Here is a 15,782-nt window from a genome sequence, read left to right on the forward strand (position 1 = left end):
GGGATAGAATACGGACGGACTTCCCCAGAGTGCCATTCATGCGAGAACCACGACTTAATGTATGCAACACTTGTCAGATTTGTATTCTTATGTAAAAATTCCCTTCCACTTCACAATTATATGCTGCTTTGTGTTGGTCTATCATAAGGATTCCCAATATAATACACCGTGATAAGTTGAAAATGTTTGCATGGCGCTCAACATGAAGATATCAGGCTCATGTCTACCTGCAAAAATCGATTTTTTTCTTAAGGTTTTTCAGGATATTAGATGACAACTTCTGGCATGCAGAAAAATAAAGGCAGAGCTTTTTTTTGTTTGTTTTTTACAAAGGAATCATTGAGAATTTATTTTTTCACATCCTGTTTATCCTTTTGTAATCATTCATGAAATAAGATACTTATCCAAACTGAGACATGGCTAAGTGCATCTTTTTAATGAGAGGAAAATGTTTTAATTTTACTTTGCTATTGCCGTAAAATTTGATTATGTGCATTTTGTTTAGGTTGCAAAGGTAGATTTTTGTCTTTTCCATAATTTTAACCCAGTCATTATCCTTATCCAGCTGCCTTTAATGGGTTTTGAGAGAACAATAATCAAGTAAAATGGCTCACTAGGTTTAATTACAGCCTGACACTAACATGGTAGTCTTTCTTCTTTCTTATATCACCCCCCAGACCTCCCCAAAGCTGCTCTGAGGATCCTCAGCAACATGACGTTTCTGTTCGTCAGCCTGTCCTACACAGCCGAGTGTGCCATCGTCACGGCCTTCATCACCTTCATTCCTAAATTTATCGAGTCACAGTTTGGCATTCCTGCCTCCAAAGCCAGCATCTACACAGGTATTCCAGCACTCTGTTTAAGTTTTTAATTGCTTTTTACTGTGAATGTTATGAGAGCACATGAAAGTCAAGACCTCCACTCTCACCATTTTCTCTGCTTTCAGTTTGTGCACAGCATCCAGTACGTAGGGTGGGTGGTCTAATCCCTCCGCTGAGCTGGCGTTGCTAACATACAACTAATCTGGCAGCAGGATTATTACAATAGGTAGTGACTGGAAACTTAATAATGGCTTTGAAGCAGAAACAGTCAGTGGGCCTGTGTTTGTATGTTCAGGTATTCTGCGGCTTGACATATGGCTGCTTTAACACACACAGAAATACACAAAATATGGTTGCCTCATTTCTTCCGACGGTTGCCAGGATACGTAGGGTAAGGGCAATAAGGTGGTGTAGTTGCCATGGCTACCCAAACGCTGCCAAGCTGCTCAAATAAGATGATGGTTGGAGATGATGAGACAGAAGAGGGCACTCCTTCCGTTGACCAGGATGATAAGACGCTCTGGTGAAGGAAAAAAGCTTTTAATGCTGTAGTTGGGAAATGTTCGGCTCACGTTTTATCAATCTGAATCAAGCACTTTATTAATGTTGATATTGTGTTTTTCTCTCTACATTTCTTTCTTTTTTTTTAAGATATAAACTAGGAGAAATAATTTTTTCATACTTCTATTTGTTTCTATAGTTGATTTAGAGTTACTAAGTGACAGAATCCAAAGATGAACACTCATTTTGTAAAATGAAAAAGGGTCATTTCATTGCTTTCTGACATCTTGACCTTATATCGGTTTTAGGCTGGACCTGTGTGTGGTTTTAAAACTGGGTTTGGTCTAGGCATCAAACAAAATACTGAAACTGAAACCCTGCTTTTATGCCATGAGAAGAAAATATGTCTGTCTTCACTTAGAAGTTGTAGGAACAGTGGTTCATAAATCTAAAAAATGGAACATCAAGTAAAATTGAAAAATAAAATATAAGTGCAAATCTGTCAAAACTACATACCTTTGAGTCCAATAAATTACCAAAAATTGTTGAGTCTGTATCATGCCTATTGAAGAGCATCCCCTGCAGTTTGTTTATTAGATGTTTTCTGTTTCTGCTTTTATTACATTGAGTTTTTTCAGATCATGAAATTAAGTTTAATAAAAGACAAATAATAACTTAAGTGAATAAAAAAGTAGTTTTCAAATTATGATTTGATTTGTTAAGGGGGGAAATAGTTGTCCAACTCAACCTGGCCTTATGTGAAAAGTAATTGCCTCCATTGTTAAATCATAACGTTCAGGTGAACTGTGATTTTGAAAAACTGAGTTTAAACAGAGTTTAATTTCACATTATTTCACATTAATTTTACTTGCATGTGGTGGTGGTAGTGTAATGGTCTGGGGCTACTTTACTGCTTCAAAACCTGGACGACTTGTCATAATTGATGGAATGAATTTTGCTCTCTGCCAGAAAATCTCGAATGAGAATGGCTGTCTGTCAGTTCATATATGTCTTGAGGCTTAGGCACACTTGAGTTATGTAGCAGGGCTATGATCTGAAGTGCATCAGTGAGTCTATCTTTAGCTGGAAAGTGCCCCTCTCAGGGACTGCATCATTCTGCTGGGGTGACTTCAACACGCACGTGGGAAACGACAGTGACACCCAGAGGAGTGTGATTGGGAAGAATGGTCTCCCTGATCTGAACCAGAGTGGTGTTTCATTATTGGACTTGTGTGCCAGTTGCGGATGGTGCATAATGAACACCATGTTCAAGCATAGGGGTGTTCATCTACCTAGGGTTTCCTGGTACGCTTGGCACCAGGGTACTCTAGACAGGAGGTCGACGATCGATGTTTTACTAGTGTCGTCAGACCTTCAGCCACATGTCTTGGAGACTGGGTGAAGAGAGGGGCTAAACTGTCCACTGATCACCACCTAGTGGTCAGTTGGATCTACTGGAAGAAGAGGAAGCCGGACAAACTTGGCAGGCCCAAGCGTATAGTTAAGGGTCTGCTTAGAACATTTGGCGGAGCCCTCCGCCAGTTAAATACATCATTTAACTCCCACCTCTGGGAGAGCTTTGACCAGATTCCAGGGGAGGTTGGAGACACAGAGTCCAAGTGGACTATGTTCTCTGCCTCTAATGTCAATGCTTCTGGGACTCCTTAGGTGGCTGACGGGTACCATGAGGCCAGGCGTGCCGTGGCCTGGGCTTTGGCAGAGGCAAGAGCCTCAGGCCTGGGAGGAGTTTGGTGAGGCCATGGAGGACTACCAGTCGGTCTTGAAGCGATTCTGGCAAACATCCGGCGCCTCAGGAGAGGGAAGCAGTGCTTTGCTAACACTGTTTACAGTGGGGGTGGGGAGCTGCTGACCTCGACGGGGGACAGTAGAAGGAGTACTTCGAGGATCTCCTCAATCCTGCCATCATGCCTTCCCTGGTGGAAGCAGAGACTGAGGACTCTGAGTCGGACTCTGAGTCAGACTCGTTCATCACCAAGGCTGAAATCACGAGGTGGTCAAAAAGCTCTATGGTGGCAAGGTTTCAGGGGTGGACGAGATCTGCCCTGAGTACCTTAAGTCTCTGGATGTTGTGGGGATGTCGTTGGTGACACGCCTCTTGTGTGGTCAGAAACAGTGTCTCTGGACTGGCAGACCGGGGGTGTGTTCCAACTACAGCGGGATCACACTCCTTAGTCTTTCTGGCAAGGCATATGCGGTACTGGAGAGGAGAGTTCAGCCGATGGTCAAACCTCAGCTTCAGGAGGAGCAGTTTGATTTTGGTGCTGGCCGTGGAACACTGGACCAGCTCTACACCGTCTATGGGGTGCTCGAGGGTTCATGGGAGTTTGTCCAACCTCTCCACAGGTATTTTGTGTACCTGGAGAAGGCACTTGACCGTGTCCCTCATGATGCCCTGTGGGGGCCGCTCCAAGAGTATGGAGTCGGAGGCCCTTTATTAGGGGCCATCCAGTCTCTGTACAAGTGGAGCAGGAGTTTGGTCCGCATTGCTGGCACTAAGTCGGACCTGTTCCCAGTGCATGTTGGACTCCGGCAGGGCTGCCCTTTGTCACCGGTCCTGTTCATAACTTTCATGAACAGGATTTCTAGATGCAACCAAGGGCCGGAGGGGGTCTTGTTTGGGGACCAGTGGATTTTGTCTCTTCTTTTTGCAGATCACGTGGTCCTGCTGGCCCCTCTAGCCAAGACCTAAAGCATGCACTGGGGCAGTTTGCAGCCAGGTGTGAAGTGGCTTTGATGGGAATCAGCTCCTCCAAGTCCGAGGCCATGGTTTTCGACCGGAAAAAGGTGATTTGTCCTTTTCCAGTTGGAGGGGAGCTTCTGCCTCAAGTGGAGGAGTTCAAGTATCTTGGGGTCTTTTTCAGGAGTGAGGGGAGAATGGAGTGGGAGCTCGACAGACAGATCGGTGTGGCCGCTGCAGTAATTAAGCTGTGCTGGTCTGTTGTGGTGAAGAGAAAGTTGAGCTGAAAAGCGAAGCTCTCGATTTACCGGTCGTTCTACGTCCCTACCTTTACCTATGGGCATGAACTTTGGGTGTCTGAAAGAACGTGATCCAGGATACAAGCAGCTGAAATGAGCTTCCTCTGCTGGGTGGCCGGGCACTCCCTCAGATATGGGGGGAAGAGCTCGGCCATCTAGGAGGAGCTCGGAGTAGAGCCGCTGCTCCTCCACATCGAGAGGAGTCAATTGAGGTGGCTTGGGCCTCTGTATTGGATGCCACATGGACACCTCCCCTGAGAGTTATTCCAGGCATGTCCCTGGACACGCTGGAGGGAGCAATCTCTGGGCTGTCCTGGGAAAGCCTTCGGCTCTAGGGGGTTAGGGGACGGGTCTGGGGAGAGGGAAGTCTGGGCGTCTCTACTAAGTCTGCTTAGTCTGCTGCCCGGACCGAGTCTGCTGTCCCTGCATCCCGGTCCTGGTTAAAGCAGAAGACGACGAGTAACAGTACGAGTACAATTTATCTGATGATTGCAATACATTTGGCAATAAAAATGTGACAATAAAAAGCAAAATTAGAAGAAAAAAGGACAAATATTTTTTTTCGCAGCACTGTAGCTACAATACAAAGATATGTAACATACTGAGAATCCTCCCCTCAGCTCCAGCTCCCCCACCAGTAACAACCACTGCAGCTGTTTTCTGATTGCTTCTCTGACTTTTTCAACCCTTTCTGTTCTTTTTTCCTCTGATTTTTTTGCATGAGGAAAGTATTTTTCTGGTCATTAGGTGAAGGATATTAGGTGTAATGCAATCACTCGCAAATGTTTATTGGATCAGTTTGAAATTAAGGTTCTGTCACATTAATGTCAGCAAATCTTCTAATCCAGATAAAGTGGTTAAGTTGTTCGTGCAGTATGTTGCACCGTATAACAGCTTGTGAGTGTGAGTATGGGCTGTGAATGTCTGGGTTTACAGAGTGAATGTATAATCTTGCAGAAAGCGGATGGTTTTAGCACAGAAACGGGCATTTACATGATGATAACCCACCACAATCTGTTGGCTGGCTGTCACTGCGCGTGCTCCTTCTTTGTCTCTCCTCCTTACACACACCGATACAAAGAGGAGCCAGATGACATTTCTTTGTACTTTATGTCTCTGCTGATATTGTCTCTGAGATCCCTGCTCCTCCTCTCACTGACCCAATCTTTGTCACCCTGCTGTGAAAGCGTGTGGCCTCACTTGAGGGCTGCTGCTACCAGGGCTGGAATTCCTGCATGATGACACTTAATGCTCCCTACATCTTCCTAGTAGTATTGCCTTTTCTCATGCTGTCAGTTTGCCTGGCGTTAGTGGACTTTAAAGCATGTGTCACAGCCTGAAATGGTTCACTGACATCCTGTAGTGTTCCAGTAATCCTGGTTTTGGTCATTTATTCATAGTTAAATAGGGGCTGACATTCAGCAACAAAACAGCACTGCTTTTTATAGACTTTAAAAGCTTGCATGGTAGTCATGAGTTTCCCACTGTTAATAAGAAGCACTTGTGTGGCTAAGCTGCACAGTAATTATTTCAGTGCTAATATTTCCTAAGTTTGTGTCTGCAGCCCTTCCCACCATCTCACTGGTTATATGGGTTTTCTGTTGTCTGGCAGGTTTAATCATCGTCCCCAGCGCTGGTGTGGGCATTGTCCTGGGAGGCTACATCATCAAGAAGCTGAAGCTTGGCGCGAGGGAGTCTGCAAAACTGGCCATGATCTGCAGCGGAGTGTCCCTGCTCTGCTTTTCAACACTTTTCATTGTGGGCTGCGAGAGCATCAATCTAGGAGGCATCAACATACCCTACACCACTGGGTGAGGGAACACTCAGTACCCATTCAGTTTAATTCAATTCAGTTCAGTTTATTTATATAGCGCCAATTCACAACACATGTTGTCTCAAGGTACTTCACAAAAGTCAGCTACATACATTCCAATTAATCGTAATCATTGAACAGTGCAGTCAGATTCAGTTATTTATTCAAATTGGATAAAAAGTTTTTCTGTCTAAAGAAACCCAGCAGATTGCATCGAGTCAGTGACTTGCAGCATTCCCTCCTCCTGGATGAGCATGTAGAGACAGTGGACAGTCACTGGCGTTGACTGCAGCATTCCCTCATACTGAGCATGCATGTAGCGACAGTGGAGAGGAAAAACTCCCTTTTAACAGGAAGAAACCTCCAGCAGGACCAGGCTCAGTGTGAGCAGTCATCTGCCACGAGCGACTGGGGGTTTGAGAGAACAGAGCAGAGACACAAAAAGAACACAGAAGCACTGATCCAGGAGTCCTTTCTATGGGAAGGAAAAGTAAATGTTAATGGATGTAGCTCCTTTAGTTGTTTCACCTAGAAAGAAAGAACAGATAAACTCTGAGCCAGTTTTCAAGGTCAGAGTCTGAAAGAGAGCACATATAATTAGTTACAGTAAAAGCTCAGTCAATTTCCATGTCTAGGAGAGAGAAAGGGTTAAACACTAAAAGACAGGGCTATGTGGATCATCAATAGAGGGTGAGCATTAAGTTCTTGCCAGCAGAAGCTTGGACGATGACCCTCTCCAGAAAGGTGTCACAGGCAGACACAGAGCCAGGCCAGGTGTAGCTTCTAGGAAGAGAAAAGAGAGAACAAGGTTAAAAGCTGAAATAACAGCAAATAATGCAAAAATGGAGAGTAGTGTGAGAATGTAGCAAAGGGGGTGAAAGTGGTCATTATGTCCTCCAGCAGCCGAAGCCTATAGTAGCATAACTACAGAGATAGCTCAGGATAACCTAAGCCACTCTAACTATAAGCTTTATCAAAAAGGAAAGTTTTAAGCCCAGCCTTAAAAGTAAACTGTTTGTCCATCTAGAGCTCACTGATAGTCATTGTTATACTAAAAACTACAACGATTGGGATACCTCTCTCTGTCAGACTGATTATAACCATTGGAAAAGAGAAGGGGTCATACAGGTAGCAGAAATGGAGGGTGTGTTTGCACCTGCGGTGCCTTGCAAAAGCATTCATACCTCGTGAACTTTTTCATATTCTATGTGTTATAAACACATATTTGGTTACAGACACAATCTTTTAATGTTTTTTTCCTTCCTTTCCCTTCATCCAGAAATATTTTCCATAAAATTCATAGTGAAGTTTAATGTTTTATATTTAAAAAAGAAGGTCAAAGATTTGAAAAATCTGATGTTTTTGCCTAAAAAATATGTAGGCACCCCAGGAGACGTTTAAGGGTTATGAACGCTTTTACAGTGCACAGTATGCATAAACCTCAAAGTTAAGTCACCTTGCTGCAGCATAATCAGGGTTGATAGGTGCAGATTCTGTGTGAAATAAACAGTGTGAATCATGTTATCAATGTGATGCATACGAAGATGAATCAGAAGGTGGTGTGGGCTTGTGATGCTGCCGCTGTTTCATCAACTTCATGCGTTATGGCATTGTGTTGCAGCGTTAATGAATAATTAGCAACTCTTGCATCTGCTCTTGTGTTCCGATGAATCCCTTTGCCACCTCTATTTCTGAATGTGCTATCTGCGGCAGAGCTAACGGGCAGTCATCCAAAGTGTCAGCCCTCACAGCAGACAGAAACATGGAGTCACCTTTCACCGTTTGACCTTGAATTCATGTTACAGTTCTACTGTAAAAAAGAAAATTATGCTCATCTGACTTTAACCATATTTAATTTCCTTTTCTGAATCTTTACTGCCCATCACTTCGCAATATCAGTGTCTAATAAGCCATCATGCTAAATGTGGGGAGCATGATCGGCAGCGGAGTGTCCCTGCTAAGCTTTTTATCGTGGGCTGCAAGAGCATCAATCTAGGAGGCATCAACACACCCTACACCACCTGGTGAGGAAACATTCAGCATTCCTAATGCTAGTACCCACCTACCCCAGGTTGTGGTTAAGAGAGGTATACAACTTAAATGCAAATAATTATATTTAATATTAAGTTTAACAAAGAAAAAAATTTTAATGAACAATTTTTTGTCAAAGGTTATTTGTACCCTTCTCTGTAATGAATGAATCTTGATTTTCATTACAGCATTATAACTCCTATAACTGCTGACCAGCTTTTCGCATGCTTCCATTGGTTTATTGATGGTTTGGATTGGTAATAAGCTCTGACTCTTTGGGGTTAAGAGGCCTCCTTGCCATGGCCCTAATCTTTAGCTCCCTCCACAGATTCTCGACACAATCCAGGTCGAGACTCTGGCTGGGCCACTCCAAAACATTAACAGGACTTCCAGTCAGAAGAAACACGTTGGTAAAATACAAAATAAAAATATTACTTCAAACCTAAATCGGCCAGGGGTATGAATATTTTATTAATATGTTCTTATAGTTTTCAAACTGGAAGGAGGACCTTAAACTTTCAAAAAGCTGTCTCAATTGAAAGCAGGCAAAGATTTCATCAGTAAATGACAGACTAAGACAGCCAGACCTCTATCAAATTCTACCATTTTTAAAAGTAAGTTATTCAGAGTGATTGTTAGCCTTCGATAACATTTGAGTCTGTTCAAACCCCGTAATTAATAAATTAATAAGGGTGTTTTTTTTTTTTGTGAGAGTTCATGTTTATAGAGGGCCCACGGAGCTGTTAGAGTGTCTCATTATTCACAACACTGGTCAGTAGTCGTGAGCAGACCAGATGGGAGGATTATTTCAGCAACTTCCACTTTATTTCTGAGCTGTAGTCCAGTCGTGGCTTTGTTTCTCTGACAGACTGATGCAAAATGACAGAGCCAGCAAGCATGTAGGGTTATATAACATTCTTAAACAGTTGTTTTCACTCAGTGAACAGTGTCCGCAGCAGTTAGACATGGTTATGTGTTGGGAGGCGCTATTAAAAGCTGCAGCAGACCAAACCTCTGTTGATGAGACCTTTGTTGCAGGTAGACCTGTTCCTTTCCTGTTGCCGAGTGTTTTCTCTCTTCACTGCCTGCAGTAATTTAAGAAGATGGAGACAGCTGCTCTCCTGGCTCCCTGTTTACTACCTCTGTTTATTATCCAGCAACTTTCTAACGGTTTTTAATTAGCTGAGTTTTAGGTACAATTTTATTTAGAACCCTTTTCATTGCAAAGTACCTTTTGTACTTCATTGATTTTTGAAACATTTGTTTAGTTATGAAGTTACTTTGGTTTAATGTGTTAGATATTTGATCACTCATTTTCTTTTTTAATAACCTTTTTACTCTTTACATTTTAGATTTTACATTAGATTTTCTATATACTTCAGTCACATTTTACCTAATCTTTAGATTTTTTTTTTTACTTTTGAAATATTTATTAGTTCTTTGTTTACTTATAGATATTTATTATTAAGATACTTATTACTTAAGCAATTTGTAGAGAAGTATTTTCACTCAACTACACTATAGCTTGTTACATTTGTTAGTTTAGATTTTTTAGTTGGTTGTTTATCTTCATAAATACTCATTTTTGTTACTTTACTGTCAACATGAAGGAAACAAAAACATTTACAAAACATTTATTTAGTTGATTATTCTGGGATCCTTTATTACTCAGTTATACTCAGTTAATTTCTTACTACTTCTTTTAGTAGTTTTAGGAGTTGCCTCTTTAGCTATTTTTTCTTGTCTGAGTGATTTTTGTCATTCCTCTCAATATATTACCCATAATTTCATACTCTGAAATGCTGTTAATAATTAAAATATTGGCAACATATAACATTTCGCATCTTGTAAAATGTCAGAAACATTAATTATTGTATGTAATAAGTTTAGAAATGTTTCAGTGATATTTTTCTTGTGTTTTTAATTTCTGTCCTTGCCTGTTCCGCATTGCTCAGCGGAAAGCTTACCAGAGAAAACCCGGTCCTCACTTCGCTGCGTCTGGTTTAGACTAAACCAACGTCCTGTTTCACTTAGAGAAACTGTTCCCACGCTGCCCAAAGAGCTGGCAAATATATTGTATGCCGTCTCCCCCCTCTCTGCTCTTCAACCATGTAACAAAGCTAGGAAAGGGGGAACACAGATCATTTGCAAATCCTGTGTGTTCCAATAAAAGACTCAAAAGGATTAAAAAGAGCAATTTGGTTGTAATACGTTTAGGATTCCCGTTACCTGTTAAAAGTCCAATTCTCTCTCACTTTTTCACACCCTGAATGAATTCTCAAACATCACAGAAAATAGTTGTTTTAAAAAGCTACCTACATGTTATGTTTTGTGTGCCAGGAATACTATTAACCTTCTGCACTATCCAGTCCTGCAAGTATGATTTATTGTTGTTCCTTTTTGTCTCTGCAGTCCGACGCTGACCATGACCCACAGGAACCTGACAGGCAGCTGCAACGTAAACTGTGGTTGCAGGATCCATGAATACGCTCCGGTCTGCGGCTCCGACGGCATCACCTACTTCAACCCCTGCCTGGCTGGATGCAGCACTGTCGGCAATGACAGCACTGGGGTGAGGGCCTCTCCATCTTTACTATCAGAGTGGTACAAACGAAAAATCACTGCAGTGATTTCACAACAATGTCTAATAAAAACTGATGTTTAAATTTTTCATGTTTAGCCAACAGTACTCTCAGACTTTGAAAGTTTTAGCTCTCATTTAAAAAGTCTGGATTTTATTGTCTGACCTCAGATTAGAAACTACACGGACTGTGGCTGTGTTCAGAGCCGACAGGTCATCACTCCGTCCTCCGGTAGCCAGGTCAACCAGCTTCAGCTGGTCATCGTCAAAACATACCTGAATGAGAACGGCTACGCCATGTCGGGGAAGTGCGACCGGACCTGTAACACGCTCATCCCATTCCTCATCTTCCTCTTCATTGTCACACTCATCACCGCCTGTGCCCAGCCCTCAGCAATCATTGTTACGCTCAGGTGAGATGCCGTCCGTGGCAATGGTTGTTTGATCATCTGGGATGAAACTTCCTGTCTTTACATCCTGCTGCTCTTTCCTGCAGGTCCGTTGATGAACAGGAGAGGCCTTTTGCTCTTGGGATGCAGTTTGTTTTGCTTCGAACTCTTGGTATGTTACCAAAACCTCCTCTTATTTTCCAGCTAACACATATTGTGTTTTGCATTACAAAAGACAGAATCTTTTAGGGAAATGATGCATTATTCCACTAAACAGCCCACTGAGGTGCTGTAAGAGGATAGTCTAAACATCGTTTTCTGCATACTTTCATTCTATAGCTGGCTGACAGCCTGCAGTGTTAGAGAGCAGGAATGCAGCTTTGTACTAAACCTATGTGACCCTTTGTGTTGGTAGATGTAGAAAAGCCCTCAGGGTGAAGGAATTCTGCTGCAGCATGTCTCCGATTACCATGTGAAGATAAAGCTGCCACATCATGTCATTTAGACCGCTGCACGATATGAATGCTGGGGGCATTTAGATTTCAGTGATCATGCATTGCATAAATACAGAAATAGATTATCATTTTGGAAACTGAGCAATTGAAAGTCATGATGTGCAGGTCTCTTTTTTTTATGAAGTCTCTTTTATTTTACTAAACATCAGCCTTGCAAGACCTTTTAGATGTATTAATTCATATTCTGGCAGTATGCCTCTATTAGTTTACCTTATTTTTTAACTGACCTACACAACTGGTAAAGCTGTGTAATTAATTAATCTTAAATTATTGCATATTTTATTGCAACAGCATCATTTTAACCTGAAACATTTAAAGAAACGGAACATTTGAGTGCATTTAGTCAGTGGAGAAAAATCCTGTGTAAAGAATATAAAAGGTTTTTAACATAATCACTTATTGCCCCCCAAGCTGGTATAGCTCCTTTTTAGGGGCTTCTTCTACAACATTTCACTCTATAACATTTCATACAGAGAGAAGGACCTTTGACTACTCCTCTTTGCACAACCAGATCTCCTGGCATTTTAGAGAGTACAATGCACCCAGAGCCTATGGAAGGAAAATAGGCCCACATCATCACAGATTCTCCACAGTACGTTACAGTCAGAGTTCCATTTAAAGTTGCATGTTTGTTTTTGTGATGGTAGGACTGAATTGTTATTTTTTTTGGTCTGACACCACTCCTAAAAAAGCAGTTGGCATATAGATAGCATCTAATGGTTGTAATGAAAACTTGGTGACCCTCAACATGACCCTCTTTGTTGTTCACCAACAGTAAGCCAGCCTGATGATGCCTAGAAATGAGCCTCTGTGAAACATCAGGGTTATACTCCAGCCAAACAGAAAGTCATGTTTTACTAATTAGAAGATCCTTGTAACTCTAAACTTAAACTCTCCTTGAAAATATAAATGATTCATGTGACAGTAGAAAACAATATTTTTTTAACTTGGACTGAATAAATGTGCTCAACTTTAAAGTTGCATTTTTTTGGGTTGTTGATTACATTGCGGCAATACCAGGAGTGCCAGTAAGAGTGACCAGCACGGTACATGACTTCAGGCAGACTAAATGGTGCCACCGTGTGGTTAAAACTGGAGTGCTGCTTCACATTAGAGTCACAGTAACTTTATCGTAGGGCTGCACTATATCAGAATATGCAATTGCAACAGTATTACAGAAAATTGCGATGTCAATATTAATTATGGTTCTAACTTTTGTCTTTTATTACTACACCACCATGTCTTCATCACTTTGTGAGCTTTTAGCATCTCATCCACTAAAAATCTCCATCAGGTGTGGACACTAGAGTCCATCCAACTGGCCAAATGTGGACAAACTGGCATGAATTCGTTCTACATATCTATTAAATATGATCAGCTGGGGATATTAGTCACACAGATGTTCAATTAATTCAATGACAGATTCTAGGCTGTATATGATGAAAAGAAATGCTGTTCAAGTGTGTGTGCGGGGGGAGGGGGGGTTGAGACTATGTTCAAGTTTAGATCAGTCTCGGTATGAAACTGGAATAAGTCATTAACCTAAGCCTCTCTCCTTTCTCAGCCTATATACCCACGCCCATCTATTTTGGTGCTGTGATTGACACCACCTGCATGCTGTGGCAGCAGGACTGCGGCGTCCACGGATCCTGCTGGGAGTATGATGTTACCTCGTTCCGCTTCGTCTACTTCGGCCTGGCTGCCAGCCTCAAGTTCGTCGGCTTCATCTTCATCTTCCTCACCTGGTACTCGATCAAGCACAAGGAGGCGCAAGCCGAGCGCTGGCACCAGCACCTGCCTCCTCTGGGCACGGTCAGTGAGCTCGTCTGCCACGTCGGCGGCCGGAAGAGCCATGCCCGCACCCGCTCCTGTCCTGTGTTCATCCTGCCTCGGCCCGACGCGCCGGTGGGAATGCTGCTCGACCGCGGCCACAGCAGCCTGAGCTGCCCGGGCAACGGGCTCAAAGCAATACCTCCTCCAATCTTGCTGCCGCACCACCACAGAGGCTCGGCCCACGTCTGAAGGGGTTTTGTTCGTCGTGACATGTGCCTTCTTGTTTGTTTTTCTGCACAACACGGCGTCTGCTTTATTCTGTACTGACAAGTGCGCCCACCGTACCTAAAGGGCTGGTCATCGATTCTTGGGAGAAACTGAGCATATCATCAGCTGCAGCCACACTGGATGGGCGATGTAAGAACATTTAACTGGTGCTACTGTTAACAGACAGGGCATTATAACCTCTGTACATACAGAAGAGTCATCAACACTGCGTCTAAAGCACAACAAACACTCTGTACTATGCAAAAATCTACATATTGCTCCTTTCCTCTCAATCCACCTTCACACACCTTGTTGTTTTTCCAGAGATGTTTCTTCTGGACTTGAGCCTGTCTTGTCTTGGTGGTTCACAGTTCTCTCAGATTATTTCTGTTTTTTGTTTCCTTAACAGTGCCTCTCAGGCTGTTACGGCCAGTCCAGTACACAAATCTGGCTGTCAGGGTTAATATTAGCGAAATCAAAAGATCGCCTTCACCATCTTAATCATGTAGCTTAAAGCAGATAAGCACCAATAATAAGTCACTAAATGATATTATCCAAGCAGAAAACTAAAGTAAAAAATTTTTTCTGAAAATGTGCTAAAGCTACTGTAAAATCCTGAAGATGTGAAAGCAGGTCTGGAAAAAGTGGCATCATTTTTGGGTTTGTATTTATAAAAGCGCCTCCATTCCAGCGGTCATTAGATGTACATAGTTATTTAGCTGTCTAGACTTTTAAAAGATATTGCGCAGCAGAGCATGACCCTAAATATCCAGAGAGGAAGGATTCAGTCGTTGGTTGTTTGGTGCCATCTAGTGGACAAAAGGTTTTTTGTAAAGATCCAGTGAATGTTGACGTTTTCAGAATTTTCTGTATGTTTGAGAAATCATGGTTGCAAAAAGCTGTTCAAAATTAAAAATTTCTCTAACCTAAACTGTCCAATTTTACAAAGACTTTATTTGAAGAAAACAAAATGATGAGATTTTTATTTTGCAGGAAAAGTAACAATTTTAGCATTGGGCTTGTCCTGCTACCCCCTGGAACTTTTTTCACATATCTTGTTACAATGGGAAACTTTGTTGAGTTTTGCATAATGGGAGAAGAAAAAGCTGTGCATCATTGGGAAGTGAAAGGTAAATATGTGTTTTTTTCTTTTTTACAAATAAAAAACCCCCATATATAGACAACTTTACTCTACCCCTAAATAAAATGCAGCACAACCCACTGCCTCCACAAACAGAAAAAAATAGTCCTCCTGTGTGTTCTCATTAGAAATCTAGCTTCCTAGTGAAGAGGCTTGTTAGCGAACAAACAGCATCGTGAAGACTGAAGAACACAACAGGTCAGGGAGAAGGTGTGGAGAAGATTAAAGCTGAGTTAGATTATGAAACAATATCCCAATCTTTGAACATCTCAGAGCTCAGTTTAATACATTATACGAAAAGGGAAAGAAATGTACAACTGCAAACCAAATGAGATGCGGTGCTTTATATCAACTGACAGACTGAGTAAGGAGGGCATTAATCAAAGAAGCAGCCAAGAGGCCCATGGTAACTCTGAAGAAGTTTCTGAGATCCACTGCTCATGTGGGAGAATCTGTTTACAGGACCCCATTAGTCGTGCACTAAAGAAATCTGCCTGCACATAGCTCTGAACAAAAAACCCCTATGGTAAAATGTGGTGGCATCATAAGGCTGGGGGGATGCTTTTTGTCAGTAGGGACAGGGAAGGTGGTCAGAGTTGATGAGATGGATGGAGCTAAATACAGGTCCTTCTCAAAATATTAGCATATTGTGATAAAGTTCATTATTTTCCATAATGTCATGATGAAAATTTAACATTCATATATTTTAGATTCATTGCACACTAACTGAAATATTTCAGGTCTTTTATTGTCTTAATACGGATGATTTTGGCATACAGCTCATGAAAACCCAAAATTTCTATCTCACAAAATTAGCATATTTCATCCGACCAATAAAAGAAAAGTGTTTTTAATACAAAAAACGTCAACCTTCAAATAATCATGTACAGTTATGCACTCAATACTTGGTCGGGAATCCTTTGGCAGAAATGACTGCTTCAATGCGGCGTGGC

The 15,782-nt window shown here is 42.0% G+C and overlaps 1 protein-coding gene across 1 annotated transcript in view; it reads left to right on the top strand.

Annotated features, from left to right (window-relative positions):
- Positions 1 to 14,619, top strand: part of LOC124858255 (solute carrier organic anion transporter family member 5A1) — a 50,765-nt gene extending 36,146 nt beyond the window's left edge. Inside the window, exons 6-11 of the mRNA XM_047350201.1 lie at positions 678 to 842; positions 5,932 to 6,130; positions 10,576 to 10,735; positions 10,916 to 11,157; positions 11,241 to 11,305; positions 13,213 to 14,619. Of these exons, the coding sequence (XP_047206157.1) occupies positions 678 to 842; positions 5,932 to 6,130; positions 10,576 to 10,735; positions 10,916 to 11,157; positions 11,241 to 11,305; positions 13,213 to 13,670 (1,289 nt within the window). The 3' untranslated portion in view covers positions 13,671 to 14,619. The remainder of the gene's footprint in view (positions 1 to 677; positions 843 to 5,931; positions 6,131 to 10,575; positions 10,736 to 10,915; positions 11,158 to 11,240; positions 11,306 to 13,212) is intronic.
- The last annotated feature ends 1,163 nt before the right edge of the window (positions 14,620 to 15,782 follow it).

This window comes from Girardinichthys multiradiatus, chromosome 21, assembly GCF_021462225.1.
Source record: "Girardinichthys multiradiatus isolate DD_20200921_A chromosome 21, DD_fGirMul_XY1, whole genome shotgun sequence".
NCBI lineage: Eukaryota > Metazoa > Chordata > Actinopteri > Cyprinodontiformes > Goodeidae > Girardinichthys > Girardinichthys multiradiatus.